General features: G+C 45.5%; 2 protein-coding genes across 2 annotated transcripts; both read left to right on the top strand.

Annotated features, from left to right (window-relative positions):
- The first annotated feature begins 114 nt into the window (after nt 1–114).
- Nucleotides 115–3,466, top strand: elac1 (elaC ribonuclease Z 1). The gene is made up of 3 exons (XM_063194566.1): nt 115–437; nt 1,214–1,684; nt 1,995–3,466. The coding sequence occupies exons 1-3, from the start codon at nt 281–283 to the stop codon at nt 2,504–2,506; spliced, it is 1,140 nt and encodes a 379-aa protein (XP_063050636.1). The 5' UTR covers nt 115–280; the 3' UTR covers nt 2,507–3,466.
- A 239-nt stretch (nt 3,467–3,705) lies between these two features.
- On the top strand, nt 3,706–16,983 carry smad4b (SMAD family member 4b). Its single transcript, XM_063195679.1, has 12 exons — nt 3,706–3,909; nt 4,668–5,085; nt 5,498–5,672; nt 5,782–5,808; nt 6,628–6,861; nt 7,642–7,779; nt 10,197–10,304; nt 10,409–10,459; nt 10,950–11,133; nt 12,142–12,310; nt 13,577–13,715; nt 14,140–16,983. The coding sequence occupies exons 2-12, from the start codon at nt 4,846–4,848 to the stop codon at nt 14,349–14,351; spliced, it is 1,677 nt and encodes a 558-aa protein (XP_063051749.1). The 5' UTR covers nt 3,706–3,909; nt 4,668–4,845; the 3' UTR covers nt 14,352–16,983.
- Nucleotides 16,984–17,963: the final 980 nt, after the last annotated feature.

Consider the following 17,963-nt stretch of genomic DNA (forward strand, 5'->3'; position numbering starts at 1 on the left):
TACAAATGTATGAAATTGTGCAAAACTGTAAGAAACAGAAAATGTCAAATTCATTATTGTCATTTTTACGTCATGATTTCATCATCAAGAGAAAACCAGTGAAGCAATCTCATACTGGCACACCTTTTGAGCACCATCCAATCAACGGGTACGTTGCTCTCTTGCCGAAACAACATCGAATGTTTGACAGGAAGCAGACGTAGAAAACATGCTTCAGTTCAGGCAACAGAGGCAGAAGTAACCAAAGGTTGTACGGTGTGTTTTTAAAACTTAAATCATTATGTCTATGGACTTAACATTTCTCGGTACGGGATCAGCGTATCCTTCCCCACACCGCGGTGCCTCAGCTCTGGTTCTTCGTACCGAAGGAGAATGTTGGTTGTTCGACTGTGGAGAGGGCACACAAATCCAACTAATGAAGAGTCAACTGAAGGCTGGTAAACAAATTTAGAATTTGCATGTTATCCCGCTGCTACTACTGCGCAAATGATTGCTTTGATCACCACCATGATTGTATCTTCAGCAAACCTGAACTTTTGACATTACTAGCCTACTGTTCGTTTGAGGACTTCATCAGTTTTTTTTTGTTTTATGACAGGGCAATGAAAAAAAACTATACCTGTTTTGTACAACTGTTTGTTGGCCTATAGCTGTTTTATAACTGCCAACTGTAGCCTATAACTGTTTTGTGCATGTTTGTGGACATGATTGAACATACTGCCTGGCAAAAACTGCATAACATTGCATCACTCCTGCTGACATGGAAATACTACAATCTTGCAAACTGTTTTACTGCAGTTTTTCCATTAATTTAACCCCCTAAGACACGCCCCCTGTTATAAATTAGTTAGAACCTACCAGAATGACAATGGCCAAGTCGCTCTGTATTACCAAAGGTCCTGTGCACTGTTATAGTGGTGAAGTACTATGGAAGTAAAGTTTTCCATTGACTACTACAACGCTCCAGTGGTGGAATGGTGTGTGTTGAGGGGCTATGCATGGGCATGCAGTTAATGGGCTCGGTCGTGACGACACAGTAAGATTTTTGCTAGGCAGTGGGCATGCACACTTTGCCAGCTTGATGCATTGTGGTTAGAACATTCTAACCAGAATGCATCAAACAGGCATAGTGCGCAAGGCCCACTGCCTAGCAAAAATCTTACTGCTTCGTCATGAATGAGCCTAATGTGTGTCTTCTCTTCACCCCCTACAGGTAAAATCACCAAAATATTCATCTCTCACTTACATGGAGATCACCTATTTGGCCTGCCGGGGTTACTCTGTACCGTAAGCCTCAACTGCAGTCCAACGCAACCCCCACCCTGCGTGGATGTGTATGGCCCTGTGGGCCTCAGGCATTTTTTACGAGTTGCCCTGGAGCTGTCAGGCTCCCAGCTCCTGTTTCCCTACGCCGTCCACGAGCTGGAGCCCACGGCTGACCAGTGCCCCCCGGAGGGCGTGTTGAGTCCCAAAGTGACCCAGAGCAGTGACAGCCTCCATCCTCAAGAGCGACCGGGCCGCACCATCTGTCTGGATCCGGAGAGCGAATGCTACTCGCTTTTTGAGGAGAAGCAGTTCGCAGTGAAGGCTTTCAGGCTCTGTCACCGGATTCCGTCCTTTGGGTTCTGCGTGCAGGAGCATGACCGTCCTGGACGTCTGAACAGCCAGTTACTGAGAGAACTAGGTAGGTTTTTTTGCACCAGTGCACAATCACTGAAACCCATACACTGCATATACTTGTGGCTTAACTTGTGCACAATCCCTGGTGCTGAATGAAAAATGTAATGTTTTTTGAATGCCAATGAATTAACAAATAGCAGAAAAGAACATAAAAGAAGAAAAATCCGAAGGAGTGTGTGAACCTTCTTTCAAAAAATTGCATAATAACCACTGAAACCTGCACTGACCTCTTTTGCATGTTTTCATCTGTGAAATCTAAACGTATTAAAAGCAAGAGAACTTGTGTTACTCTCACTGTCTCTCTCTCTCTCTAGGAGTGAGGCCAGGACCGTTATACGGGCAGCTCAAAAACGGCGAGACCATAACACTGGAAAACGGACGCGTAGTCAAACCAAGCGAAGCTTTAGAACCAGACATCCCTGGCAGGAAGGTGTGCATCCTCGGCGACTGCAGCTCGCTGCTCGGAGAGGGAGGGCAGAGGGCGTGTCGAGGAGCGGACGTCCTGGTCCACGAGGCCACGTTGTCCGACGGGCACCGAGAGCGGGCGGTGGAGCACGGGCACAGCACGCCAAGCATGGCCGCTGCGGTGGCGCGCTCCTGGGGAGTGGGCCGCCTGGTGCTGTACCACTTCAGCCAGAGGTACAGGCCTGCCAGCCTGCAGAAGGAGACGCAGGAGGAGGACGATGTGCTGGAACTCCAGCGGCAGGCAGAGGACGCGCTGACGGGCACCGGCACTGACGTGGTGCTGGCAGAGGACTTCCTTACCATGACTATACCCCTCAAAAGACCTCAACACGGACCTGGGAGTGGGGAAAATGTCTGTTAAAATTATGGGGGGAAAAAATGCATTTCATTCTGACTGATGTTTCATGTTTGGCGAACAAACATTAAGACCTTCTGTGCCGAATATGTTTTTAAAAATATATTTTTATGGTCTTTTACACCTTTATTATTCAGACAGGACAGTGGGGTATAGAGATGGAGATAGATCAGGGAATTGAACCCAGCTCCTCATTGTTATGGTTTGGCTAGTTAGCCCACTGAGCCACGGTAGCCAGGCCATGCCCTCCAAGTGACGCAACCAGGGCTCGAGTTGTAGGGGGGATGCAATCACCCCCTCAATGAAAATGGTGTAAAATCACCCCCTCAATGAAAATGGTCAAAAACCCCCCTTAAAACAGGCATCCCTCTTCACATATACAGTATTGTGTTGAAATTGCACTTTTAACAACTACATTTTCATTTTTTTCTCGGTGGAGAAACTGCCAAGCCCCCAATTATCACAATGCATCTCTGACCATCCCCCCTGCTTTGATTTTACAACTCGACTGCTGGACGCAACATCTTTCGTATGAGATCTGAATGATAATCAGGCAAGAGCGAAGAGCCACCACGGTGCCCCCGGTGCCAGACATGTTAAACTGGACTGTTTTTTAGAATATGAGAATAATGGTACTGCCCATTGCATTTGCTTGGCACAAACAATGTTTTTAAACTGAACCATTCAACTGTAGAATTATTTCCCTGTTGCAATGACATATAGTTGTTGACACTTTTGTGGAAACTGTAGGCCTATGTTGATTTGTGGGACAGATTATATTTATGCCATTAAACACACTTCATGTTTTTATACTTGAAAGAAAATAATACATGCTGTAACCAATGTATTTTTTTCCTGGGAAAGTAACTGTTTGACCTGCAATTAGTTCTAATGTCAAACAATATTATATTAGGCCTACTGTACTATGGGAGATTTTTTTTGTAATAAAGAGCATGCTGAAATCAACGTGGAAATCAATGACCTAAATTATTTATAACCATACAGGGGTCTATGAATGTCCATTGTTTTCCAATGAAATCTTAGGCTACTGTAATGTTTAATAGGTGATGATGATGATCAATCCAACTCAAACAGAATCGCCACTGACAGCCATAGAACTAATAATAAATAATTGTATTATTTCTATGACTGACGGCTAGGCGGTCCTGCTACTACTACACATGCGCATATCGCCATGTTGACTGAATTCGCAGTCGCTGTGTGAAGAGCGTGGGCGTCCACTTGAATCTCAGCTGATGTCCAGGGGGCTTTCGGCCTCGCTACAAAGTTTTATTTTTATTTTTGAATTTTACGTTTTTAAGTTAAATATACGGGGTCGCTTAGTGAAGACGAATTTGGAATGCTCTACAAACTTACATGCGATGAGAGATGCATTGATCACTGGAACGGTAAGCCAAATATTTGACTAGCTAACTTGGCTAACGACGTTAGCTATTTCTTCTGGGAAGGGACATCGGAATTAGCAGGCTAATGTTAGCTAGGTTTCTAATTTAGTTAGGCCACAGAATCTAGGGTTCATGTAAATCCTCGGAAGAATGCATAAATGGCGCAACAGTAAACGGTGAAGTGAAATGCGTGAGACTCAAGCTGTCAGGTTACACACAAGGTTTTAAGCCGTTTATTTTTGTTGCTGTGTCAGACTATTTCAGCCAGGACAGCTGATGTCAGTCGATCCGGGCTAGCTAGCTAGCGTTACTTTGAGAAATTATGTGAGTACTTTTGCAACAAATGGAACCAAAAGTGCAATGTACAACAACCTGTCAAATTATTAACAGCGAGTGTTGCTTTGGGTTGCATATTATCATGGTATGCATTGGATGTACTGTTTATAGGAACATAGTAGCATGTGTGCTACAGTGGTTCATTACTGTTAATTGGCTATTATCTAGCCTTCCTAGCAAGCACCTAGCCCATCAGCTAAGCTAGCGAACTAGAAGTAACTAGCTAGCTCTATTTACTGTTACGAGAAGTGTTGCATTCAGTGGGTTCCGGTGGGAAATAAGTGGTTAGAGTGTCAAGCTTGTTTAGTTCTTTGGTTTTAGGCAAACCACATGTGTGACAAACCTCAAGAGGCCACAAAAAAATTGTTATATTTGCAACCTGCCAGTTCCCTCATGAATTTGCTTTGATGTTGTCATCCTCGCAGCTGCCTGACTGATGCTGAAGTTCACTGGATTCATACACCCACACCACACCTCTGAAGGAGGCACTGACGTATACTGCTGCCTACTCCTCTTGATACAGCAGCAGCTAGTGGGATGAACTGATACACACGAGAGGCTTCTTTGAGATTCTGCTGTGTGACCACCCAGAAAACATCCAGGATGTCCATCACAAACACGCCGACAAGTAATGACGCCTGCCTCAGTATTGTGCACAGCTTGATGTGCCATCGGCAAGGTGGCGAAAGCGAGAGCTTCTCCAAACGAGCCATCGAAAGCCTGGTGAAGAAGCTGAAAGAAAAGAAAGATGAACTTGACTCTTTAATCACAGCTATCACTACAAACGGGGCTCACCCCAGCAAGTGTGTGACAATTCAGCGCACTCTAGATGGCCGACTACAGGTAGGACTGAAACACATCTCCAGATGAAGATTCAAGAGCAAAATAATAAAGTATTTTCTATCTCTGCACAGCTACACTTATCTTTTAGTTATCTACATCAGTGTTTCCCAACCTTTTTTTTGCCTCATGTACCCTCTAATTAAGCCTTTTCATTGCCGTAGCATCCTCCTAACTCTTGATCTATATTGCTTTCTCTATTTCAATGTGACTATGCTCCATGCATTTGTTAAACTTACATTTCTCATTTTCCCGAAGTAACACCTGCATTGTGCTCGTGTACCCCTAGTGGTACACGTACCCTGGTTGGGAAACACTGACCTAGATAGACTTTCCCATTTTTCTCCCTGATCTATTGACCGTATTCTGCTCTGCTCTCTCCTGTCTATCTGACTTGGATTTAACATCGTTACAGGTGGCAGGCCGCAAAGGTTTCCCTCATGTAATCTATGCACGGTTATGGAGATGGCCAGACTTGCACAAAAATGAGCTGAAGCACGTCAAATACTGCCAGTACGCCTTCGACCTCAAGTGTGACAACGTCTGCGTGAATCCATATCACTATGAAAGGGTGGTCTCGCCCGGCATTGGTAAGGTTTTGATGTATTCTTTGTATCCTATTAAAATGTTGCATGGAGCTGGACTCTCCCATTCAAATATTTATTGTTATTAATATTATGTTGTACTTATTTTTTGTAGATCTCTCAGGATTAACACTAACCCCAGGTGAGTCAGAGGATGATCATGAAATATTTTCACTGGTAACCCGCTTCAAATGGTGGCCTAAGTCAATCTTGAACCTTGAAACCATAGAACATTTTTGTCTCTGTCACCATTTGTTAAGATCTACATATCATGGCAAATTGTGCAAGTTGTAAGTGTGTTTGATCAGTGAAAACATTTTGTAGCAAAGGTTAGTAGAGTTTTGCAACCAGAACTCAAAACCAGGCTTACTGGGGTTCCAAACTGTCGACTCTGACAGTAAGAGCACACCCTCAACCCAAGTGATGATCACTCCATCGCAACATTCTACAGCAGCGGTTCTTAACCTTTTTTTCTTAAAGCACCCCCCCACCTGTGCCCAAGACAAGCCGTTCACCCCCATCCCAAACGTCTACATGTGTATATGGAAAGTCATTAATTACAATTCTTGCAGGAGACATTAATTAATACCTTAATTGCTTTAAATGGGGACCAAAACATGTTTTAATTTGGTCTTGATTTGGCCTAATTATAATATATAACAATATTCCGCGCACCCCCTGAAATCTCTGGCGCACCCCAGGTTAAGAACCACTGTTCTACAGCAGAGTGAAATGGTTTCCATTAGATGGCTATTCCAAGGACATGGCAGAGTTAACCAACAGGATGTTGTAAGCCTGCTAATAGACTGCCCACTGCTGTCATTTAGTTCAGAAAATGAGAACTCCAGGCTCTATTTAACTTAATTTAACTTAACCTATTTTTTTTCTACTGAGCCCATTTCTTGGAATACTCTCCAAAAGTAATATCAAAACGGTTGTCTCTCCCTCTCTCTCCTCATAGTTTCGTCCGGTTCTGGCATGATTGTGAAAGACGAGTATGAGTACGACGGCCCGTCGTCCCTGCCCAGTATGGAGGGGGGGCACTCCATACAGACCATCCAGCATCCGCCCTCCTCTCGGCCCGGGCCCTCCGAGCCCTTCCCCTCCTCCGAGCCCCTGCGTGCCCTCCTGCCCCCCTCGGACGCGGCCGGCTCCGCCTCCACATCAGCCTTTCCCGGCCTTGGTGTCGGATCAAGTGAGACGCACCTGCCACTCAAAACACACACATACACACGGTTGAATGACGTGAGACACAACAACCACTGTACACACTCTCTCTCTCTCTCTCTCTCTCTCTCTCTCTCTCTCTCTCTCTCTCTCTCTCTCTCTCTCTCTCTCTCTCTCTCAAACACATATCCAGTGGCCTCTTCCTGTCTCCCTCCCTCTTCCCACATTAGTTGTCATTCCTTTCCTCCATCTTGTCCCTCGTTGCTTCCCATTCATCAGTGAAAACCTACGATCACTATTGCAGCCATGGTGCCTTTGCTTGTGACTTTGTGTAGATCATAATACCCTTGGTTAAAACCCCTACATTTGTGTGTCTTATCATTTAGATATGTATTAGTGTGATTTGTTGTACCTGCTTTTAGGTATCCCATCTGTTTGTTGCTGTTATTCTTACTTCATTGCTTTTCCTTCTCAAGTGATGATCTCCAACTCATCCCTTTCATCCCTTTACCATTTTTTTTAAAACAAAGTGTGAGTGATTTTGAAAAGCTTTCTGGCAGCGGTCAGTGTGGTTAAGACTGGCTGCTGGCTGGCTGAAACTCCACTATCTGGTCCAGGCACCCAGTTGAGATGAGTCAGGCTGGCATGTCTGTCAGGATTTTTTTTCCTTTTCATTTTGCTTTATGTTTATTGATTTACGTTTTATTATTTATTGTATTATCTTTTTTACCCTTCTTTCCTTCCCTATTTTGTTGTGCGCGCCACGCGCCACCAACCCTGTCTGCCCCTGTGTTGTGTCCCTCTCCAGCCCAGTCCGGTAGCCTGTTGCAGGGCTGTCGAGGAGGGGAGGGGCTGCTCGGGACGGCCGCGGCTGTGGCCCGGGCGGCGGGACGGCCCCCTCAGCAGAACGGCTTCTCCCCCTCCACGCCCGCCACCTTCCACCACAGTAAGCCTTCCCCTTCCCAGTGCACCCTGCTGAACGCTTCCCAGACCTCCTCCCTGTCCTAAACCCTGAATCCTGAACCCCTTCACTTCTCCCCCCTGACTCTACTCTACTCCTTTATTCTCCTTCTCCACCTTGCACCACAGTAAGCCCTCCCTACCTCCCAGTTCCGGCACCTTAAACCCCTTCCTACCTCCCTACTCCCGCCTCCTGCACCCTAAACAAATTTCATAATATCGATAGATAGATAGATATAGATAGATGGCAAGCCATTTTGTTTATTATTTTGGAATGTTGGCGAGGCGGTGTTGCGTCCTTGGCGAAGACGGCGCTGCGGGAAACACTGCTAAGTATGGCCCTTCACTCAGACTGCTGAAGGGAGGAAAGATTGTGACTTGTGTAGCACAATTATTTGACTTTAAAAGAAATATCGTCTAAAAAAATTGTGATATATTGATTGAAATAATCGTGTTATTGATTTTTCTCATAATCGAGCAGCCCTATCCCTCACCCCTTTCCCATTCCCCTGCATCCCTTCTCCCCGATCTGCCCGAGTAAGCACTTTCTTCTCCCGCACTATTCATTCAGTTAATAATATTTAGTGTAATCTCACAAAATCACAATTCAAAGGTAATTTTTCTCATTTGCAATCGGGATGTTGAATTGGGAAAAGTCCCCCAAAAGTTGTTGTTGCTAAGCTGACAGCGAAGAAACGTAATAATTTTCTCAACGGAGGCATCAGCGAAGCGTGAGGCCACAAGCACAGGCTGAGGATGGAATGTACCCATACCCCCCACCCGGCCTCCTCTTCCCGTGTGCCTCTATCCTTCAGGAGAGCCTCCACTCTAGACCACCATAAGCCTGCCCTACTCCCACAACCTGAATCATGGGTAAGCGGTTAGGGCGTCAGACTTATAGCCCAATGGTTGCCGGTTCGACTCCCGACCCACCAGGTTGGTGGGGGGAGTTATTAACCAGTGCCCTCCCCCATCCTCCTCCCTGAGCATGGTACCGTCCTGTCGCACTGTTCCCTTTCAGGTGCCATTTGGGGCTGCCCCCCTTGGCATAAATGTCATTTCGTTGTGTGCTGTGTCACAATGACAATGGGAGTTTCCCAGCTGGGGAACCCTTCCAAGCCCTACCTAGCCTTTCCCACCCATACCTCTCCCCCGGACTCCTTTCTCATTCTCCTGTGTGCTGACCACTTGTTAAAACCTCCCCTTTCCACCCCCCAGTAAACCCTCCCCAAACGTCCTCCTTCAAGCTTTCCTAAAACCCCATGTCTTTGAACCCTTCCCAGCCCTCCACACCTTGCACTCGTCACCTTGATGAAGTCCTTTCCTTAACCACCCCTTATCTTACTGTCCCCTCGTGTCTCTCTTTACACGTCCCTTTTCTGCCCCTTGAACCTCTTCCAACCTTTCCTTCCTGTACCCCCACTCTCAGTATAAACCTGTCCAAACTCTCTACACACACGGGGGGGGGGGGGGGGGGGGGGGGGGGGTACCCCTGCCCCCCGAAAGTCTCAGCCCTCTTGATTTCTCTGGAGGGTAGTGGAAAGCTTTTCAACATCATCCAAGAGCAGTGGTCATCAGCACACTCTGTGGTCTCCCCTCCCACTGTGTGATCCAGTGGCATTGCAGGGTGGCAGGGGCGTTAGTTGGTGTGGAGGTAGACAATTGTGTGCCATCTGCTTTGACCAGGGCGGTGTTGCTTGATGACTACTGTACTAGAGCATCCTGTTTGGGGGAGTATCCCTAATCTTTTTCATTGGTTTGTGCTGACTAGTCCTCTCATCCTTCTTGTCCTCTGTGTCCTCTGCATGGTCTGTTACGCTCTTCAATTTTTTTGTTTTTCTGTCTTTTCAAATCTTGTATATGTGACAAGGCTGGTCGGGTTTCTATACAGGGCTGTGGATGGCTCATATTGTTGTTACTGCCCTCTAGTGGTAACTAACATGTACTCCAGGCCTAACATTTCTGTGTGAAAATTCCCTGTGGCGCAGCCACTGACTTAAAACCCATGTAGTTGAATGGAGTTTTTTGTGTCGTCTTATTTTATGTGGCCCTCAAAGCCAATGATTTTGGTTCCATTTGGCCCTCTTGGTAGTTGGTACTGAAGTTGAATTGCCCTGGTGCACTCCATTTACCAACAAATATGCATGGAGTGCACACACATCCCAAAAACAATGGTGACTGATTTAATAAGAAAGAAGAAATATCCACACTGTACGAGCTCCTTTGTTTCATGAAAATCTTTGACCAGAGACACCTGACGTGAGGGGTCAAGGCATTGTGCTGGTTTTCCCCAATTAAATTAAAGCAAGGGTGCCTCCACTGTGTGCGGATAATTCTTTTTCCCGTATATTCCACCACCTGCCCCCCCCTCCTGACCATAACAAAACCACCTCCTCCACATAGATGCTACCTCCACCTGGGCCCGAAGCGGCAGCTTTCCCCCCAACATGCCTCACCATCAAAACGGACACTTGCAGCACCACCCGCCGATGCCCCATCCAGGACACTACTGTAAGCATTTGCATCTTTGTCGCTCGCATCCATTTGTATTTTTGGGGAAAAATTGAGAAAATCTTTACTGGGTTAGAAAATGACGTCCTTTTCCTTTCTTCAAGGGCCTGAACACAGTGAGCTTGCGTTCCAGCCTCCCATTTCAAACCACCCCGGTAAGCAGACCTCAGAGATCTAGAAGCCTTAGTGCTTTATCTCCAGATCACAAATCAATTGTTTTTTTTTTCCACAAAGGCACATTTCAAACGCAAACATGATTTGTATTTCATTGCGTTGTCAGATCTCGAATGTTTCAGAAACCCAAATTTCAGATGCATACATTGTACAGATGTCAAATGCTAAAATTACATAAAGGAGGTTTAAAATAAGCATATTTTAACAGATTTCAAAGGGTTGTCTTTGTGTGTTTTTTGTTTTCTTTTAATACCTCCAAGTGCAGAGAGACTACTGGTGCTTCATAGCCTACTTCGAGATTGATGTCATTATAACAGATTGTAAACTGTACTGTGTGTTTCTGCCTCCAAGCACCAGATGCTCTCTATAGCCTATTTCAAGATGCATGTATTGCACAGCCAAAGGTGTCCAATGCTGAAATGACATAATCACACAGTTCAAAAAATTAAAATAATATCCTCCCCCTCCAAGCGCCGGACTACTGGTGCTCCATAGCCTACTTCGAGATGGACGTGCAGGTGGGCGAGACGTTCAAGGTGCCCTCCAGCTGCCCCGTCGTCACCGTGGACGGCTACGTGGACCCCTCGGGGGGCGACCGCTTCTGCCTGGGTCAGCTGAGCAACGTGCACCGCACCGAAGCCATCGAGAGAGCCAGGTACGCTCCTGTGGGGGTGATTAGTCATGATGTAGGATGGGTGACTGTGTACGGTCCTGAGGGGGTGTTCGCTCTCATGGCGGAGATTCTGAAAGTCCCACTGAGCCTTAAAGGGACACCCCACCCCCAGGTGAAATGAAGTCACTCCACTCCCTGCAGTCCCTCGAGTTGGATAAGTCAGCAGAAGCATGTCTGGGGGCTCATGGTTAGGAGTAGCCTGGGAACTCCCATACTGCTTTTAGTTCTACACAATCGTTTCGATCTGAAAGACAGTATGGCGAGGATGACTCATAACGTACAAGATCATGGGATCTGTGTCATAATGGCCAAGCATTCCGACCTTAACAGTTTCTCTGCCCAATCAGAGAGCAGGGCAGTGTGTCATAATAGCCAAGTATTCCGGCCCCATACGGAATTTACAATAGGCAACTCCCCAGACCTAATCTCACTTGTGATTAGGTCTGGTGTTAACCAGGCAAGGTTAGGAGTAGGTATAGGGATGGATACAGTTTCATGGAGAGGTGAACTTGAAAGTGCCATTGTCTTTGTAACACAGTGCACACAGTGTAATTGCATTTATGCCTCATCAATGCAAAGTAAGCAGTTCGACAAAGGAGAAGTTGGGGGGGTGGGAGTGGCTGCTATGCTCAGTATACCTCAGTCATGGAGAAGGATGGGGGACTGAGCTGGTGTCTGTGGCCTCATGGTTAGGGAGTTGGTCTGGTTCGAAGAATGTTAATAACCAGTGCTTTTCAGCTCATCAACAAACACAAAGGACTGTGGAGAGTCGCTAGCTTTTCATGGAAGAGCATGTTTCATGGTTCATTGCTAATAAATAGGCTTTCTAACTGAAAATATAATGCATCGCTCATGTCTCTCAAAAAGGTTGTAAAGAGACCAGTCAGACCGGTTGAACTTACTACTGTCGTTTCACCTCCGCAAAGCTTTTTCTGCAATGTGCCTAGTGATGACTGAATGAAAGCCCCCTCTTCTTCTTCTGCTCTCCAGGTTGCACATTGGTAAAGGCGTCCAGCTGGAGTGTAAAGGGGAGGGAGACCTGTGGGTGCGCTGCCTGAGTGACCACGCAGTGTTTGTCCAGAGCTACTACCTGGACCGGGAGGCCGGTCGAGCACCGGGAGACGCCGTGCACAAGATCTACCCCAGTGCCTACATCAAGGTATTACATTACACAAGAACACACAACCCAGTGCCTACATCAAGGTATTACATTACACAAGAACACACAACCCAGTGCCTACATCAAGGTATTACATTACACAAGAACACACAACCCAGTGCCTACATCAAGGTATTCCATTACACAAGAACACACAACCCAGTGCCTACATCAAGGTATTATATATTATAATCAATTACAATCAACCACACTTTTCCAAACCCCCCTCTCTATATGTTTTGGGATGCATCTCAGAAGTTATTGAATAAGTCTTTAGAATAGATAAATCGTTTGATTAGTGCTTACTACTTGGACATCTTAAGTGCTTCAATGGTTAAATAAATAAACAGTAGATTGACACGAAACAACTTGGCTGGAATGTCAGCAAATTTGGTGATCATTGGGCCTGCTGGTTGCTGTAATATCTAGCAGGTTTAGCTGGCTGACCCATACGCCACTTGACAGTGTGTCACTATACTTGTATTACACATTTTTCTGTTCCCACAATGAAGTGTTATTGTCCACACATGCTTGCGTGGCTCGGGGTGAACATACTGATCTTGCCACCAGCAATTTCTACATATTTTTTACACTTGTCATCTAAATTAGGGCACTCACTGGTGCGAAAATAATTGTCAGAGTGGAGTGATTTGTTGAAAATCTCATAAGCAAGATCCTGGTTTATGCCAATGTGACTGGCTCAGTACAGTTTTACTTACATGTCCCATAAGGGGGCGCACATGATCTGATCTGAACTGGTATTTAAATCGCACTACAAATGTGTGTGTGTTAAACAAGACGGAAGACATTTCAGCAGATTGGGGATGGGACTGAAACTTTCAGGTGTAGTACTGAAACAGATAGGGACAACACTGAGCAGCAAACCCTCTGGTGGAAATTCTGCAAACTAAGTAAAAATCTGCCAAATCGGTCCACACTATCAGAAAACTGTTCCCTTTTTTCTCTCCGTCTCACTCTCTTTTTCTCTCCCTTTATGTTCCTTCTCACTCTTTTTGTGCCTGTCTATCTCTTTCTCTTGGATCCTTTGGTCTCTCTCTCTCTCTCTCTCCCTCTTTCTCTTTCTCTTTCTTTCTTTCTTTCTTTCTTTCTTTCTTTCTTTCTTTCTCTCTTTCTTTCTTTCTCTCTTTCTTTCTCTCTTTCTTTCTTTCTTTCTCTCTCTCTCTCTCTCTCTCTCTCTCTCTCTCTCTCTCTCTCTCTCTCTCTCCCCCCCTACTCTACTCTCCCCTCTCCTCTCCTGTCGACCAGGTGTTTGACCTGCGCCAGTGCCATCGGCAGATGCAGCAGCAGGCGGCCACAGCTCAGGCGGCAGCAGCAGCCCAGGCGGCGGCGGTGGCCGGCAACATCCCGGGACCCGGATCAGTAGGAGGCATCGCCCCTGCCATCAGTAAGAGCCCCCCTCATGACCCTAATAGCTTTGGCTCTACAGCACCACGTGCACAGTGCTGCTGCCAGTTGAAATGATGGTGCTTAACATCAGTGGCAGCAATCATCTTTGCCATTAGTAAGGTCCTCCTCTCTAGTGCTTTTCCATCAAAACGTTTTTTTGAGATGCGCATCAAGAAGATGTGATTGAGAAACAGCTACATAGCTTGAACGCCGGCTTTGTCACACAGGTATAATCTGCTTTGAAAATCTGATTTTGGGGAAAGTTGATGGACCTCTCAAGCCAGGGACAGTCGTAGCTTCTGCGACTGTGTGGCTTTTCTATATCTCATCACACCTTTCCAACACTTGCTCGAACACCTTGGTGACATGTATACTAACTTTTTGTGTCGTCGTCCCCTCCCCCGCCCTCTCTACTCCTCCAGGTCTGTCGGCGGCGGCAGGCATCGGCGTGGACGACCTGCGGCGCCTGTGCATCCTGCGCATGAGCTTCGTGAAGGGCTGGGGCCCCGACTACCCGCGCCAGAGCATCAAGGAGACGCCCTGCTGGATCGAGATCCACCTGCACCGGGCACTGCAGCTGCTGGACGAGGTGCTGCACACCATGCCCATAGCAGACCCACAGCCCCTCGACTGAGGAGACACACGCCCACCATTAGAACTGAACACACACACACACACACACACAACCCCAGAATGATCTTACATGCAACTGCTGGGTGATGCGTTGCTGCGACACCATGCCTGTAGCTGTCCCCACAGCTACTTGCCTCTCATTAAATAGGAATACACATGCCAACATACGAGCAGTCAGTCGACCAGAGTGATCTACATACAGCTGCTGGATGATGATGATAATGTTGTAGCTCCATGCCCATCGCTGACCCACAGCCCCTGGACTTAGGAGACGACACCCAACATAAAGAAATACTGGAGAACCAACAATCAGTCATCCTGAGCGAGCCGCATGAAACTGTTGGATGATGCACCGTCTCCGACCCAAAGCCCCTCTGCTGAGCAACCATTCTCCAAAAATACAACAAATCAACCAACCATCAAACCAACAGTCAGCGGGAGTGCTCTACACACAGCTGCTGGGTGGTGTTGCGTCCATCCGCATGCCTGTTGATAACTCCAGCTTCGTAACTGGCACATGCATACTGTATACACACACAGACAAGAGCAGAGCAGAGCAGAGAGACTCAGACAGCAGGCTTAACAACGCTAACTCCCAGCCCCTTGATCCAGATAAACAAACCCTTATCATCAGAGGGCCATACAGCCATCGCTGGAGGTGCATTGAGCCTATTGCCTATACCATCCTCCCCAGAAAGACTTGACTCGGTTACAAACACACACAGACAGGAGACTCGAACACTAACGCAGACATAAAAGACTTCGAACAGAGCCATCCAAAAGGCTTCTCTTATCATTATCTTCACTGTGACGCCAGGTTAAAAAAGAGGGACTCCGACTCAGAGAAGTTGCTTCTCAACAGGCCCAGGATCCACCATCCTGGAGAGGGAGTATTGAAGACCACCCTCCCCTCAACTACCACCATCACCACACACAGAAGACCGTACTCACTACTCAGACGGGATCCCCGCCGCAACCCTTTGATATAGGAAACACTGCTTCCAAGTTCTGTGTGAGCAGTGTTGTTTGATCACCAGGAATGGAGAGATACATTTTAAAGAAAGTCTTGATAGGCAGTTTGGTTTTGTTTTTCGTTTTGTTGTTGTTTCTCTGATATCATCTTTTAAGCTCACTGTGTATCCGCTACAGAGAGCCTGCAGGACATCAGGTAGAACAGAAGAGCAGCCAAGATGAAGAGATGAAAGAAAAGAGAAAAGTTTAGGGGCGTTCATGTTCTTCAACAGTGTTCTTCTCAGTAGGTCAGGTTCACAGGCTGTTACCTTTGGGATTGAGGTTACAAGCGGGGTTATGAGGCCATTTTTGGCGAGAGGAATGTTTTGTGTGCCCTCTTTGAAACCCCCGAAGCATCGCCTCCACTGACACGGGTGATTTGATTGCACAGAAGAGATGAGGTTGAGGTATATTTATATAAATGTGCGTGGGTGTCGTGACTCTTTTTCATCCTTTTCTTGTGCATATTTTACAAAAGGTAATTGTGATAATGTATTTTAGCACCTTTTTGATATAATTATGTCTATTCTGTACTCCTGCAAAAGAAAATGCGCCATTGAATTGAATGAGGATCGCATCAGTGGCGTCGGCAAACAAGTTTAAGTTGAAGTACCCACTCTAGAGATTTTTTGTTTGTTTGGTTTTTTTTTGTTTTGTTTAGGTGGTATAGAACAAAAAAAAACATTAAACTGAATTTGACATTTTGCACTAAGCTTTCTATTATACATCTACATTTTTTATGTAGCTAACCCACACTCACTGTAGTTCTTTTTGTGTTTTTAATGCATGAGAGATTTTGCATGCGAGTTCTGGTCCTAGAATGTCCTACTGATTCCAAGGGCTAGCCATGGACAAATTATTAACTTTTAACGGAATGCTCTTCAGAATGTTGGGTCCCTGAAACCCAGAAGAGTGACTCCCAGACACTATTAGATTTCTGCAGCCTTTGCAGGTCCCTGAAACGATTGGCCACAGACACTGTTAAAAAAAAAATCCCCACCAGGTGAACGGCTAGCTTCACTTTGTTGGTATATCAGTGTTGTCAGCATCTTTTTGATTCTATTGGTTCCTATTTCCCCTCCATGTTGTGCAAAAGGCTGGAGATGATTGGATCGCCCACCTGCTCTGTTCAGGAAGATTTTCTACAGCCATACTGTCACATTTTTATTTTAAGGGCCTGTTTCAGCTGTGAGTGTGAGTTTGTGTGATTTTTTTTTGCTGTTTTTATAAGTTCTTAATTTTGAAAGAAAAAGAGAGGTTTGAAACAGAGGACGGTATTAAGAAATCAATGGGGGCAAACTGACGAGGAGTACAGTCCTTGTGACCGGAGGCTGATCAGTGTGAACTTTATTTTGTGCGATCTACTTAATGCCTCCGTGGATTTATGGATTTTCAGCAGATCTAGTTGGATTGTATATTGTATAATGTAAATTAGCAATATTAAATCTTGTTTAAATGAACCTGTATGAGACTTGTATTATGTCAAGTGAGTGTTAGTATGGTATTTTTGCATCAGGTGAATTGATTGCTACGACAGCTTTTTTGTTTTTCTCCAAATATTAATAACAAAGTTCTGCCATAGACACTGAACATTTAGTGGGCAATAAACAATTATTTCTTAACTTCTGGGCCTGAGTCTTTATGGAGTAGGCTGTGATTCACATCAGTTTAGTGTGGCTGACTAGTTTCTGCGTAATGAACTACAGTTTCATTCATTGATACCTATACAGAATAGGTGCATTTAAGACATTAAACAAATAGGACATCACAATACCCTTCATCATAATCATCCTAAACTGTTTGTAGCCCAATGTATTCATCCCTATATTGGCCAAGAAGGCCATGATTTCTGTAGTGTAGGTAACACTCAGCAAATTTGGTAACTCTTTATTTTAGGGTCCGTGTTGAGCACTAATACATAACTGTGTTAATGTGACTTATGAAGCATGTGCTACACAAATCAAGGGCCAACTAGACTAACTAATGTGATGAATACATACTGAACCTGTCATATAAAAAACATAGACAGTCATGTATTACTGGCTAACATGTGGACCCTGAAACGGTGTTGGTAGACTTTTTAATTGAATAACTTGCAAAGCAGTAAGGGGTTTAATTCATCAACTGATCCGCCGAGTGCATACTGTAAAATAAGTGGCACATTATGAACTTGTTCCTCTCAATGTCTTGAGTGAATCCCCTGAAGAATGTGGGGTCCCTGATCCCTGTAGAGAGGGAGTAGAGTAAGATATGGCACACTATAAACTTCTTCCTCTCAACGTGTGGCACGAATCCCTCAAAGAATGTCAGTAATTGCCAGAATTATTAATATTAAATATTAAGTCAGCAAGCTGCATATTAAGTTAGCAAGCTGTACATGAAGTCAGCAAACCGTGGCACAATATGAACCTATTCATCTGCAATGCCTGGCTCAAATCCCTTGATTAACCTCTAGGTCACTGATGCAGAGTGAGTACAGTATAAGCTAATAATACAATGCTTATGTATTCATCTGAATGTCCTGCTCCAATCCTTTGATTAACCTCCAGGTCACAGATCCAGAGTGACTACAGCAAGAGCTTACACAATATGGACCTATTCA

This window comes from Engraulis encrasicolus, chromosome 3 (genome assembly GCF_034702125.1).
Source record: "Engraulis encrasicolus isolate BLACKSEA-1 chromosome 3, IST_EnEncr_1.0, whole genome shotgun sequence".
NCBI lineage: Eukaryota > Metazoa > Chordata > Actinopteri > Clupeiformes > Engraulidae > Engraulis > Engraulis encrasicolus.

Bases quoted from the DNA above. Each gene is read 5' to 3' on its own strand.
- elac1 (XM_063194566.1), top strand. From the start codon at position 281: ATGTCTATGGACTTAACATTTCTCGGTACGGGATCAGCGTATCCTTCC. The intron at 438-1,213 runs GTAAACAAATTT...CACCCCCTACAG, and splicing joins GAAGAGTCAACTGAAGGCTG to GTAAAATCACCAAAATATTC. The intron at 1,685-1,994 runs GTAGGTTTTTTT...CTCTCTCTCTAG, and splicing joins CCAGTTACTGAGAGAACTAG to GAGTGAGGCCAGGACCGTTA.
- smad4b (XM_063195679.1), top strand. From the start codon at position 4,846: ATGTCCATCACAAACACGCCGACAAGTAATGACGCCTGCCTCAGTATT. The intron at 5,673-5,781 runs GTAAGGTTTTGA...TATTTTTTGTAG, and splicing joins GGTGGTCTCGCCCGGCATTG to ATCTCTCAGGATTAACACTA. The intron at 12,311-13,576 runs GTATTACATTAC...CCTGTCGACCAG, and splicing joins ACCCCAGTGCCTACATCAAG to GTGTTTGACCTGCGCCAGTG.